We start from the raw sequence: 12,201 nt of genomic DNA on the forward strand, positions 1-12,201 counted from the left end.
AACTTACATGAGGGAAAACATCTCTTTCCTCTACCCTGTTGGTTCAGTGGCCGGAATCCTGCGTATCGGACAAAAGATGGATGAATAGGAGGAACAAGTTTATTCACATCCATATGAAGGCTCACAGAAGTGAAAATCCTACAGAGGCAGAGACTTACATACAATTTCTACAAAGGGCAATATATATTTGGAGCCGTGAAAAGACAAAGTGATCTCTGGTAGCCCCAGCCTGCAGTGGCTTGAAGCAGGGCTCAGGTTCCCAGCCACAGACTGAGTCCAGGTCACACGGCGAGACACCAGATCCTAGCCACTAGACCAGTGGTCAGTGACAAGGGCCCTGGCCTTTCAGCTCTGCAGAGAATTTCCACAAGGACAGAAAGTAGAGAAGCAAGTAAAGTATTCATTAAGAGGAAAAGAGTATAGGATGTGTTAGACTCAGAGGGAGAGTACCTGCTGCTGCTGCAGCTGCTAAGTCACTTCAGTTGTGTCCGACTCTGTGCGACCCCATAGACGTCTGGCAGCCCACCAGGCTCTCCCGTCCCTGGGATTCTCCAGGCAAGAACACTGGAGTGGGTTGCCATTTCCTTCTCCAGTGCATGAAAGTGAAAAGTGAAAGTGAAGTCGCTCAGTCGTGTCCGACTCTCAGCGACCCCATGGACTACAGCCTACCAGGCTCCTCCGTCCATGGGATTTTCCAGGCAAGAGTACTGGAGTGGGGTGCCATTTCGTGTTTAAATCACTTATACAGGGCATTTCTTCTAGCTTCCTTTGGCCAATCATTTTGATTTGCCTGATTCACAGTCCATTTTTGGTACCTCTCCAGATCCTCCCATGTGTGTGCACGCATCTCTTAGCCAAGATGGATTCTACTGCAAAGGCCTATGGGTAGCCTGGCATTAGTTAGCATCACTCCCCTTTGACCTCCAAAGAGACTTTCGGCATATGTGTGGTCAAGGAGGTCTCATAACTTCAAGAATGAGAAACATGTGATCTGGGCAGGGTCTAGCCTTCTCTTAATTGTTCTGGTATTCTTGTCTTGGAGTTTCAGTCTACAAGGATTGAATCTCCAATTGCTTTACCCTGGAATGGCAGGTGGGCATCTACCTCCTGCCTCAAATGGAAAGGGGATTTGAGATTCTAGGGGCAATCAGTTGTGGGAAGATAAACAGATAGGGAAACTAATGGAAGATGAATGTTATTTAGTAAAATTTGTTTGTCTGATGGCTCAGATGGTAAAGAAACTGCCTGCAAAATAGGAGACCTGGTTTTGATTCCTGGGTTGGGAAGATCCCCTGGAGAAGGAAATGGCAACCCATTCCAGTATTTTTGCCTGGAAAAATCCCATGGACCAAGGAGCCTGGCAGGCTGTAGCTGATGGGGTTATAGAGTCGGACACAACTGTGCCACTCTCAGTCACTCATCTTGGCACCAACTTCAGTTCAAAATAATCTATATGACCAAGAGGCATATTTGGGTGTCACATACTCTGATCCTTTTCAATTCCCTTTGACTTGGGTTGAACAGTTATCTAGTTCATGTGCAAACTAAATTCCTTAGAGTCTAGCTGACAACTAAGTGCGTGGGATAAGGAGACAATCACACGTAGCGTTGGAGAGAGAGAGACAAGGAGAGAATGAGAGAGAGAATATGAGACAGAGAGAGAGAGAATGAGGGGGCGGAGGCGGGGTGCAGGAAATGAGAGAGAGGAGAAAACAGTCTAAGCAGCCCTGAGTCTGTTTTCTGGCTTTATCTCTTTCCACCCCTGTGACTCAGGACCAGTTTCAGAGCCTCGGTTTCCTCATCTGTTAATTAATGGGGTTGGGGTGAGGATCGAGACACCGCAGATAAGGCACTGTCAAACAAGAAGCAAATCCTGAGTTAGCAAAGAGAGATTTTATTGGAGTGGATTTGTGAGGATTTTTTGCAATAGAGAGGACTCTCTGACAATAAGATTTGTAAGCAAATCTTTGCAAGCATTTTGCAAAGTGAATTTTTTATTAAATCTAGGAAGAGGAAACAAGGCTTAGAAAGAGCCCGGTATGGGGAAGTGGGATGTGTGGGAGATGTCTGTGTCCTGAGACTAGGCTGGTGGGGGTGGGGGTGGGGGGCTGTGATGGATGAGCTCTCTGCTGCCTCTGACTAAGGCTGGACCAGAACCTGAGGAAGGAGAAGTGCATGGGAAGTGGGGGAAGTAGGCAATCTGTGAGTTCATGTAAGCCATGTGGGGAAGGGAAGTCCTTTACAGTAAACCATTTCCCTGAACATAAACGTGGGGAGTGCATTTCTTAACCTTTGCTGTTTTCCAGGAACACAGAGCTCCGGTAAAGTTCAAGGTCGTCAGCATTGAGCACCCTGCCCGGCACACAGTGTCCAATTAATGTTTGTGATTACTGACAAAATTGGAGTAATGACACCATTTTAAGTCATAAACACAGACGTTTTTTTCAATCACCTTGTGTATTATCATTTTTTATATGCCTGCTGAGCCTCTAAACTCATTTAGATACTGGATAGTGTCTAAATTAGACACTCAGAGAAATAGGATAGGAAAGGAACAATGAAACAGAGAAGAGCAAATCTGACTCCATGTTGGATCTATTCCTTTAGCTCTAACTCTTGTGCTCTTTTGCCTTGGCTGAGTCATGCTGGCCCTGCATCTTTTGTAAAAGAATGTTCCCTAGAGCCTGAAACATACAGGAGGGCCCTTCTCAAGGCTCTGACCTTTAAAGGTGTAAAACTTTTCCATCCATACAGAGATAAAATGTTTCAGAACAGAGAATAATATTTGTCTTGCTAGACATTTATAGGAACATGGTGACCTGACCTACATGGACAGCTGCAAGAACAAAGGATTCCTGCACCAAGAAGTTTGTACCAACCAGCCACACCCTCTCCCCTTCTAGTATCAAAGAAGTCTGAATTCTAACTTCAGGAAGATGGTTCTTTGGGACACTTGTCCACCATCTTCTCAATCTGCTGGTCTTTTAAATGAAGTTGCTAACCTTTGCCCCAACATCTCCTCTCTTGATATATTGACCTGCTGTACAGAGAGCCATATGAGCCTAGACTCTGTAACACAGAGAGGAAACCCTTCTTAGCAAGCAGAAATCTAGAAGATCTTTAGACTCTGTGAGTTGTTTCTCCAGCTGTTTCTAAAATGGGGGAATTTGCACCAAATACCAAGTCAGAAAGCTAGTCTCCTAGTATTACTTGGTTCCTCATGCTCTGACTTCTTGCAAATGCCTGGTTATTAACCTTTCTGATTTGGAGGAAATACTTAGCATATTTTTATATAGATGCTAAAGAAGAAAATCCACTTTAAATGAAGCATGACTCTCCTAATAGCTGGGGCTTTCTAAAGATTGTAGAAAGAGTTCGAAGGCTTCTACTGAGAATGGCATCATGAAGTTATTATTTTTTTTTCTAAGAAGAAAGATTTTGTAATTTAGCAGAATTGTGTAATTTGGAGGGAAGATATTTCTTTCAGCCTGGATTTTTAAGGACTAGTAATGAGTTTGAAGAAAGAAGTAGATTGTAAAATAATCTCTTTAAAATAGATTGTGGCCACAGATAAAGATGAAGTCATTTTTATTTTTTTAAATTGACACCCTCCCCCGATAGACTTTTTTTTGTAATCATTTTTACCAGAAGTTCCTTTACAGTCTAAAACAGTTCTCTTGGAAATGACCTGTGGTGCCTTGGCTGGGGTTTTCATTCTAACTTTGGAGGCGTAACTGCCTCATGGGTCATATTCTCACAGCCTTTGATCTGATCCCTTCCTGAGCGTTGGCTACATGCTCACTGACTGCTTGTAATCATCCATCCATGTCTGTGTGAATGGTTGAGCCCACTAAGAAGTGACCCCTCTCATAAGGATCAGGAGTGTTCATTATGGTATCCATACCAGAAAGCAGTGTCTGTCTCAACTGCTATAAGAAATACAGGCTTAGGGGATTCCCCTGGCAGTCCAGTGGTTAAGATTCCATGCTTCCAGTGCAGAGGATATGCTTTTGGTTCCTGGTTCTGTAACTAAGATCCCACATGCCATGAGTGACATGGCCAAAAAATAATTTTTTTTTCTGTTTTAAAAAAGAAAGACTGACCAAAGATATGGAAACCACCTGAGTGTCCATCTACAGACAAATGGATAAAGATGTGATACATATATGCAATGGACTGCTACTCTGTAAAAGTGAAATGTCGCCGTGGACAACAACATGGATGGACTTGGACGGCATTAGGCTAAGCAAAATAAGTCAGAGAAAGACAAATACTGCATGATCTTAGTTTTTAGTCCAAATTTTTGTTTTGTCTCAGTCAAACTGACCCATGGATCATTTGAGAAACTATTTCTATTTCCCAAGACCTTCTGACATGAGCATTGCCATGGTTACTCATTTAGGGGAACCAGGAGAACAACCAGTGGAAAGACTGGGATTACATATAAAGTCAACACATTTCATTTTATTATGTCTTCCAGGACTGTGTCTTACCTCACACAAAGAAACATTGTAGGAGATTCAGCTGGAAACCCTTGTACTCAGGGTTTGAGGTAATAATCGATACATGGCTCCAGCTGAGGGTTTGTATACAAATAAGATCTTGGGAAGAAAATGTGAACTGTGTTGAGATGGCCTTCAAGCCTTAATCAAAACCTTATGGGAAACACTTTTCTTGGCATTAAAAGGTCTTCAGTGATAAGTAAGAGGTCATACAGCCGTAACCACTACAGAATTTAAAACCAGTTTTTCACAGTGGCTACTGTACTGCAAGCTGTCCCAAATCAGCATTTTCCCTTCTCTCTATTTATTTATTTATTGTTTAATATTTATTTATTTGGTTGTGTCGAGTCTTAGTTACGGCACTCAGGATCTTCACTGCAAAATACAGTATCTTTCATTGCAGCCTGTGGGTTTCTCTGTAAATATGGTGCACAGGCTCAGCAGTTGCAGCACACGAGCGTTTGCCCCCTGGCATGTGGGATCTTTGTTCCTCCACCAGGGATTGAACTTGTGCCCCTGCACTGGAGGACAGATTTTTTTTTTTTTAATTTTTAATTGAAGGATAATTTCTTTACAATACTGTGTTGGTTTCTGCCATACATCAGCATGAATCAGCCATAGGTTGACCCCTCACTCGTAAACTTCCCTCCCAGTTCCCACCCATCCCACCCCTCTAAGTTGTCACAGAGCACTGGGTTGAGCTCCCTGAGTCATACAGCAAATTCCCACTGGCAATCTATTTTAAATATGGTAGTGTATGTGTTTCCATGTTAGTCTCTCCTTCTGTCCCACCCTCTCCTTCCTCCCCCAAACTCCAATCCATAGGTCTGTTCTCTATGTCTGCATCTCTGTTGTGCTAAGTCGATTCAGTTGTGTCCGACTCTTTGTGACCCCATGGACTGCAGCCTGCCAGGCTCCTCTGTCCATGGGATTCTCTACTCAAGAATACTGGAGTGGGTTGCCGTGCCCTCCTCCAGGGGATCTTCCCGAGCCAGGGATCAAACCCACGTCTCTTATGTCTCCTGCATTGGCAGGTGGGTTCTTTATCACTTGCGTCACTTGGGATGCCCATTTGCTGCCCTTCAAATAGGTTAATCAATACCATCTTTCTAGATGGAAGGTGGATTCTAAACCACTAGACCACCAGGGAAGTCCCTCTTTCTTTTAAAAAAACTTTAAATATTTCACTCCACTCTCATCTTGTTTGCATGGCTCCATAGAAGTCAGGTATAATTCCTGTAAATTTTTTCCTCTCTACGTAAGTGGGGGTTTTTTCCCCCGTGACTTCTTTCAAGGTATTTTTTTCTTTATTTTTGATTTTCTGTAGTTTGAATGTGTTAAGCTTACATGTATATTTTTCTGGCATTTACCTTTCTTGATGATTTCTGAGTTTGCTGAATCTGTGGTTTGGTGTCTGACCTTGATCTTGGAGAACTATGGGAGTTATTGTTTCAAATATTTCTTCTGTTTCTTTCTCTCTTTTCCTTCTGGCATTCTCATTATGCATATTAGACTTTTTAAAACTGTCCCATAGCTCTAGGATAGTCTGCTCTGGTTGTTCATCCCCTTCTGTTTTGATTGTAGATCACTGTTTTTTTTTTTTTTTTAAACTTTATTTATTTATTCGGCTGCCGTGGGTCTTAGTTGCAGCATGTGAACTCTTAGTTGTGGCATGTGGGATCTAGTTCCCAAACCAGGGATCAAATCTGAACCCCCTACATTGGGAGCACAGAGTCTTAGTCATTGGACCACCAGGGAAGTCTCAATAATAGACACTTGGTTTTTAACCGGGCACATGGCTGCTGGGAGAAAAGCCTGCAATCCCAAGCTTCCCTTACAATGGGATGTGGGCACAGTATGTAACTAGAAACAGGAATTTTCCTGAAAGGAAAGAGATAAATCTTTGTTCCCACTTTCCGTCTTCCTGCAGCCTGGAATTCAGGCATGATGGCAGTGCTTGGGCAGCCACCTTACACCATGGTGGGTGGGTAGAGAGGAACACCTGCTGAGGATGGAGGGTCCCTGACCCTGAGAAGCACAATCTGAGCTGAATTACTGTCTCTACTTGATAGATAAATATATATTTCTCTTCTGCTTAAGCCACTATTATTTTGGACTTTCTGTCAGTCATATCCAAATGTTAATTCTAAATAATACCCTTCCACTCCCCATACCCAGGATAGAGTTGGCCCCTCTTAATGATGGTTCCACATTCTACATGTTTAAATGTCAACACAATGTAAGTCAGCTACAAAGTGAAATAGCAAACCTTGCAGAAGATGCAGGATTTTCCTGAAATGGATGAAACGGATGCTGGAAAATTACCTAAAACCCAGGCAAAGGAGGCTCTGGCAGGATGGAACCAGGTAATGAGTGACTTAAGGATGAGGACAGGGCAGACACTGCAAAAGAAAACCACAACATCAAAGGAAGAAAAGAAGCTCTGAGGAATATTGATGAAGTCCCAGTGGATGGGCTTTGCTTATTTGCTTGTGTGAAATATTTCTTGGCACTGCGCTGAGAGTTTCAATTCTATCTGCAGAAATAAATCTTAGTAAACATTAGACGAATGTACTCTATGTTCTTAATGTTGGGATTCAGTTTTTAATACAAAGTCACAACCAACCTTTATTTCAATGGTCCTTGTTTTCCCTGAAATTCTGGTCCATATTCAAGTGGATGTTTCAGTCAGTCCTTGTCCCTTGTGGCTACACTTTGGATCAGGGAAACTTCGGGCCTGGGTGCCTCCACCTCCAAGACTCTGATGTAATCAGTCTGAGAGGCAGCCCAAGCATCAGGAGTTTTCAAAGTGACAGTGGGGACTTCTCTGGTGGTCCAGTGGTTAAGAATTTGCCTGCCAATGCAGGGGACACAGGTTCGATCCCTGCCCCAGAAAGATTCCACATGCTGCAGGGCAACGAAGCCCACGCAGTGCAACTATTGAGTCTGTGCTCTAGAGCCTGGGAGCCACAGCTACTGAAGCCCGCACGCCCTAGAGTCTGTGCTCCACAATAAGAGAAGCCATCACAATGAGAAGCCCACACATGGCAACTAGAGTAGCCCATACTCTGCAACTAGAGAAAAGCCCATGCAGCAACAGCCAAAAATAAATAAATAAATGAAATTATTTTTAAAAATTAAATAAAATTAAAAATAAAAGCTGAGGCTGGGGAACTGCTGCTTTTACTACCTGGCCTCCCTGGTGAGGCCTGGCTTTGGCTGGGGAGGACTTCCTGCTTGTCATTCCCACATCAGACTCCTAACTCTCCAAGAGGAGACTGGGTCAGAAAGGGGAAGGGAGGTGGGAGGGTGGAGTATGGGGAGATGCACATGAAAAAGGGAGGAGAGAGAGGTGGGAGGAGGAAGAAGACAAGACCTGGCTCTCCCCATCTCCTGCTGCTGCTGCTGCTAAGTCGCTTCAGTCGTGTCCGACTCTGTGCGACCCCATAGATGGCAGCCCACCAGGCTCCCCCGTCCCTGGGATTCTCCAGGCAAGAACACTGGAGTGGGTTGCCATTTCCTTCTCCAGTGCATGAAAGTGAAAAGTGAAAGTGAAGTTGCTCAGTCATGTCCGACTCGTAGCGACCCCACGGACTGCAGCCCACCAGGCTCCTCCATCCATGGGATTTTCCAGGCAAGAGTACTGGAGTGGGGTGCCATTGCCTTCTCCTAATGGGCTGCAATTAACGAACTGCAAGGTCAAGCACCAGGAAGCTTCTAGGGAAGAGTTTATGCAGCTATGCCAAGTATTGTTACTGAAGATGACACAGAAATACAACGAACACTTGAAGCCACGTGCCGGCTGAGAGTACAACGGATTTCCAAATCCCATCCCTAACTGATAATATGTATGAGTGTGTTAGTCGCTCTGTCGTGCTCCTCTGTCCACGGCATTCTCTGGGCAAGAATATAGGAGTGAGTAGCCATTGTCTTCTCAAGGGATCTTCCCAACCCAGGGATCAAAGCCGGGTCTCCTACATTATAGGCGGACTCTTTAGCATCTGAGCCACAGTGAGGGAAGCCACCAGAACGGAGACTAGCTAGTGGGGCATTCCAGTCTATGGGGCGCACAAGGCACCGTGTGGACCACCCACTCCCATCTGCATGGAGAGCCTGCACAGTCTGCCTTTGGAAACCTGAAGATATCTGATGAACACTTCAGATCAAAACAAAGCTATCCTATTTAACTTCATTGCAAAAGTGTGGGGAAGGGGTGTGGAGGGCTCTTCTGGCAGAAGTGGTGAGCGCCAGCCAGCCCATCACACCAATTGCAAGTCAGGTACGAGCAGTGCCTCTTTGCTAGAGAACACCATGCTGCGTTAAATGCAATTTCCCTCCACATGGGAAGGTTATAGTATCTTAGTTCTATCTGGAAATTGACTCGTTGAGTCATCCAAACCTGTACATCAGCAAATTGGAAACTATACGCAAAATGTTTAAACATAAAGTTAACGGAGTATGAAACTGAGAGCATCTAGAACATTTACAGAAAAGCATTCTTTTTACGTCTATACTTCAGTATTAAAATAGCAATTGTATTTTAAACCCTTCTTAATGAATTGTGTCAGTGTACTAATATCTGCTTTTAAAGTGCAGGAACTGGAGGGTGGGGTGGGTCTGGTTCTTGTTGAATCAGGCTCACAAAAGGAACACACAGGGACTCTTGCTGTACAGCAGACGGTGACACTTTATTCATTTAAAAACATGCCCTTCCCCAAAGGGCATGAGGCATGTGTGTATGTTTCTATAAAGATATGGATGAACTATGCTGAGGTTCAGTGGAGCCAAGCACATACAATATCATTCAACCAGGATGAGAGCAGAGACTCCCAATGACCAGTATTTTATCAGCAGCAGCATCACTGGTCAGTACCCAGGACAACACTTGGCCTTTTCTTAGGTTGGCATCACTGATTCCAAACTCAGATGGATCTGTCCACTAGGGGTTTGGACTCTGTTTCTCCCTTCCTCTCTTCTCTATGGCCATAAGGGAGCCCCAATTCTCATGACCCTCAGATGCCACCAAAAAAAAAAAAAAAAGGAGGGTGGTGATGGTATTTTTAGAGAATCCTGGGCATGAGGAGCAGGTTTACCAGATAACTGCCTTTGGGAAGGTACTCTGTTGTGAGATTGAGGGGTAGGATTAAACTGGAAATGACACGGAACAGAATCTATAAATTCATTGTTCTCATCTCCACATCATCAGCACCAGAGTTTAAGGTGTTCAGTCAGAGCCTTCCTCTTTTAGGTTTGGTTGCTTATAAAGACAGGATGGTTGGAAAGAAAAAAGCCCAGGATGTTGTGAAGTCTGAAGCAAAGACAGCGTGGGTCTTTCTGCCCCCTCCAGGGTCTGCGGGCATCAGAACAAACCCTAAGGAAACACTTCCTCGGATGGACTCAGCTGGCTTCATCTCCTCCTTTGGGTCCTGTGGCTTCCAACTTTACACAAGAAACAGAGCATGTCACGCCCAGTCATCATGGAATGTCCACTGGAAAGCGGGGGTTTCAGGATCCAACAGAGGCAAATGCTGCCACCAAGGAAAAGAAGCACGGGGTTTGGGGGATGCCCACTGGTGTGGCCAGGGTGTCCTTACAGTGATGCGGACACTTGCTTAAACTCGCCCCATGTTGGATAAGGTCACCGGGACCCACGTGCCGGTCCTGAGACGGGCTGGAGGCTGGTGACCTGATCTCCACTCACTGCTGGGTCTCTGAGGCTGAGACCCTGATGCTGAACCCAGAGTCAGTTCCAGTGTCTTCCAGGCCATGGGTTGATGCGGCCTTAGTGCCAACTGATTTTCAAACCCAATTCGACTGGAGGTAGGTGGAGCCTACAGGGTGGGGGAGTGGGGGTGGTGCTGCCTGCTTATCTAAAGAGGTCCGGGCTATCTTACATGACGATTACACACAGCCCTGCTTCCGGTGTTCAGAGATGCAAACCTGCAGAGCCTGGGGGTGCAGCCAGACATGTGTCAGCCCTAGATTTGCTGCAGGATCTGTACCATGTTAAAAATCGCTGCCAGAACCCCTCTCAGCTGACATGTCTGATGTTTGCTTTTGCTCCTTGAGAAGGCAGTGATCATCAGAAGACAGGAGAGAGGTGTCTAACCCTGTGAGGGCTTTACAAAATAAGTCTTTGTTGGCCCTGCTGCTGCTAAGCTGCTAAGTCCTAGAACATCCTAAAGCAGCTAATCCAACTCTCTCCCTGACTCCCCTTAAAACCAGTGACCCCGCCCCCACCCCAGTGAGGATTGCATCTCCAGGAGGTATGATCTGGAAGCACATCTGGGATGTTACTTGGAAGCACAGAGAGGTTTTTGGATGAATCGTCTTATGACTGATAGGTCTACGATTCCAATGAACTGGGCTTGGTTTGTACTGGCCAGGCCCCTTGCCCAGAGCTGTGTCCGGGGTATCCGCCCATGGCTGAGCATCTCACAGTACCAGGCAGGTACTCTTAGTCCTCAGGGCTTCTCTCCAGTGTCCTGACCAGCTGCCTGTAGGTCTGTCTTTCCTCCTGCCACGAATGGTACTTTCTCACATACTCCCTTCCATTGGCCACGATTGTTTTTTCTAATGCCGGATTGCTAACCAGTCTCTTTGCCAGCTGAACAAACTCCTGCAAAGAAGGAGGTGGAGGAGAAAGAGAGGTAAGTAATTGGTAAAATGGGGGATGCAAACACATCTGAAAGCCCAGGTCGGCCTTTGCTCCTGGTCCCTCTTTTGCCCACCGCCCTTATTCTGGAAAAAAAATAGCCCTTCAGAGGGATGCAAGTTAGTGCAAACATTGGGACTGAATAAGAAATTACATACACAAACCACACACACGTGGGCACGTGTGCGCAAGGGTGAACAACGTGGAAAAATACTGGAGCCATCAATTATGCTTCCTCCATCTTTCTTTTCTAGATTGCCCAAATTTACTATTTCTTACAGTAACTGAATTCTTACAGTGACTCTTAGAGCCATAATTTCTTCCCTCCTTTGTACTCAGCTGGGAGATGAAGTCAGGTCTTACTCCAGGATCTGAGCTCCTATATTGTAGACAATAGTACCTCTGCCCAGTTTTGTTTTGTTTTTTTTCATTATATTCCTTCATCTTTTCTGGGCACAGAGCATGTCTTCAAATCATGGACATCATCTGACGGACTGGAAAAGGTCAGGCTTCTATTGCAGATCTGGATACAAATCCTCTTTGAAACACGTAACTTAGCTGTGCAGCTTTGGGCAAACTAGTTAACCTCTGTGAGTCCCACACTGATCGTCTCCCAAGGGGCAGTGGGCACTTGACAGATAAGCCCTGCCCTGCCCCTGACTCCATCGGGGAAAGGGGATTTAACCAGCCTCAATTTTCTAGACTTTGCTTCTGGTGCTCAGCTTCAGAGCGAGAAGTCTACATTGCTCTATGTTTATCCATACTTTTTGTAGACACTGATGCAATGAAAAAGTGGCCACCTCTTTTAAGAATTAAAAGTAATTTTTTTGTTGTGGGTTCACTGTGAGCAGGGGGGATCTTAGTTCCCCGACCAGGGATCAAACCTGCACTCCCTGGATTTGAAGCACAGAGTCTTACCCAGTGGGCTGCCAGAGAAGTCCCCAGCCGCACACTTAGTTGCTCAGTCGTGTCTGACTCTTTGCAACCCCATGGACTGTAGCCCACCAGGCTCCTCTGTCCATGGGATTCTCCAGGCAAGAATAC

At 45.3% G+C, this 12,201-nt stretch overlaps 1 protein-coding gene across 2 annotated transcripts in view; it reads right to left on the reverse strand.

The window, feature by feature from the left end:
- Nucleotides 1–9,171: 9,171 nt before the first annotated feature.
- GLT1D1 (glycosyltransferase 1 domain containing 1) overlaps nt 9,172–12,201 on the reverse strand; it is a 117,902-nt gene continuing 114,872 nt past the window's right edge. For both annotated transcript variants that reach the window (XM_061384526.1, XM_061384525.1), the window contains one exon: nt 9,172–11,121. In XM_061384526.1, coding sequence (XP_061240510.1) covers nt 10,960–11,121 — 162 coding nt within the window. In that variant the 3' untranslated portion in view covers nt 9,172–10,959. The remainder of the gene's footprint in view (nt 11,122–12,201) is intronic.

This window comes from Bos javanicus, chromosome 17, assembly GCF_032452875.1.
Source record: "Bos javanicus breed banteng chromosome 17, ARS-OSU_banteng_1.0, whole genome shotgun sequence".
In the NCBI taxonomy this organism is placed as follows: domain Eukaryota; kingdom Metazoa; phylum Chordata; class Mammalia; order Artiodactyla; family Bovidae; genus Bos; species Bos javanicus.